Source organism: Trachymyrmex cornetzi, unplaced genomic scaffold (genome assembly GCF_001594075.2).
Source record: "Trachymyrmex cornetzi isolate Tcor2-1 unplaced genomic scaffold, Tcor1.1 scaffold257, whole genome shotgun sequence".
NCBI lineage: Eukaryota > Metazoa > Arthropoda > Insecta > Hymenoptera > Formicidae > Trachymyrmex > Trachymyrmex cornetzi.
The window spans coordinates 74,679-75,942 of NW_017297238.1; the positions used below are offsets into that span (position 1 = coordinate 74,679).

Genomic DNA, 1,264 nt, shown 5'->3' on the forward strand with positions numbered 1-1,264 from the left:
TAACAAAAGTAGTGGCATATTGCCCCAAGACGTCATTTCATTTTATGATGAGCCTGTACAGTACGACTGTTAAGAAAATGAATCAACGATGTACTGAATATTTTCATTTTAACCTACTCTAATAGATTAACAAGCTAATCGAGCTAAATATTGTGTAATGTTTAAATAATAATTTACATAAAACACTATAAAAGTTATAAGAAGCACATTTTCGTATACTATGCCGTCATATTTACCTCATAAAAACAATACTGTTGCTAGGAAATTGTTGCTACTTATGCAATATGTTAAGCACACAATTATACACAATGTTGTAGCACTGACGCAAGCGCTGCTAATCGGTATCATTGTAAAACAAAACGTGTGGCATATTCCCCACGTTGGCGTATTACCCGCACTTACCCTATACATATATCCGCAAAATCTATCATATGTTTATCACATCAAATTTATTCAAAATTTATTCTAAATCAACTAGCTGTGTGTATGCGTGCGTGCGCGCGCGTGTGTGTGTGAATACTAATAAAAGTTTATGATTTCAATCAAGATTATTAAATAAAAACAAATCTAATTTATTTATTATATAAAATTGCTTCTTTGACAAATTTTGTAATATTTTTTAAAAGAAAAACTTGTTTTGATTGCATAATAATGAGTTTTTCTAAAATTTGTAATAAGTATATCTTAAAATTATTGTCAAGGAAATATTTTTTGTTAAAGATAATCATTATTTAAAAGAATAAAAGTAAATTGAATAATCACTTTTCATAGTAACAGAATGATATTTTTCTGTGTTATTATCTTACTCACCTGTACGCCACCGAATCCCATGGGACCGAGGAAAGTTTTACATTCCTCTGCAATTTTGTTCCATTTCCATTCAAAAAGATGCACCATCCCATCGTGGCCGGGCACATAGTGCGGATCTTTCTGAGCGGCTACTGCTGACAGTATCGCTAACGCGCACAATAGTACTCGCATCATGTTCATTGATGACTGCGATGCGAAATATCGGTCTCGGAAATATATAACTGGAGTCGCTCGAAGAGCAATATGTTTACTGATTATAACTGCACGTGGTGTTTCCGTTTCTCAATATTACATTGACCAACCGCGTCGATAAAATATATTTATCGCACAAATATAGAACGATAAATAAGTCTTATAAGTACTCTAATTAATTACATTCTTCTAATTATGCATTTGTATTGATGATGCATGAACAGCAAAAGACGCCAAGGTTACAGCTGTAACAACATTTATA

The 1,264-nt window shown here is 32.4% G+C and overlaps 1 protein-coding gene across 1 annotated transcript in view; it reads right to left on the minus strand.

Moving 5' to 3' along the window:
- The window catches only part of LOC108761614 (alpha-amylase), a 4,738-nt gene extending 3,727 nt beyond the window's left edge, over positions 1-1,011 (minus strand). Inside the window, exon 1 of the mRNA XM_018508226.1 lies at positions 811-1,011. Within this exon, the coding sequence (XP_018363728.1) occupies positions 811-990 (180 nt within the window). The 5' untranslated portion in view covers positions 991-1,011. The remainder of the gene's footprint in view (positions 1-810) is intronic.
- Positions 1,012-1,264: the final 253 nt, after the last annotated feature.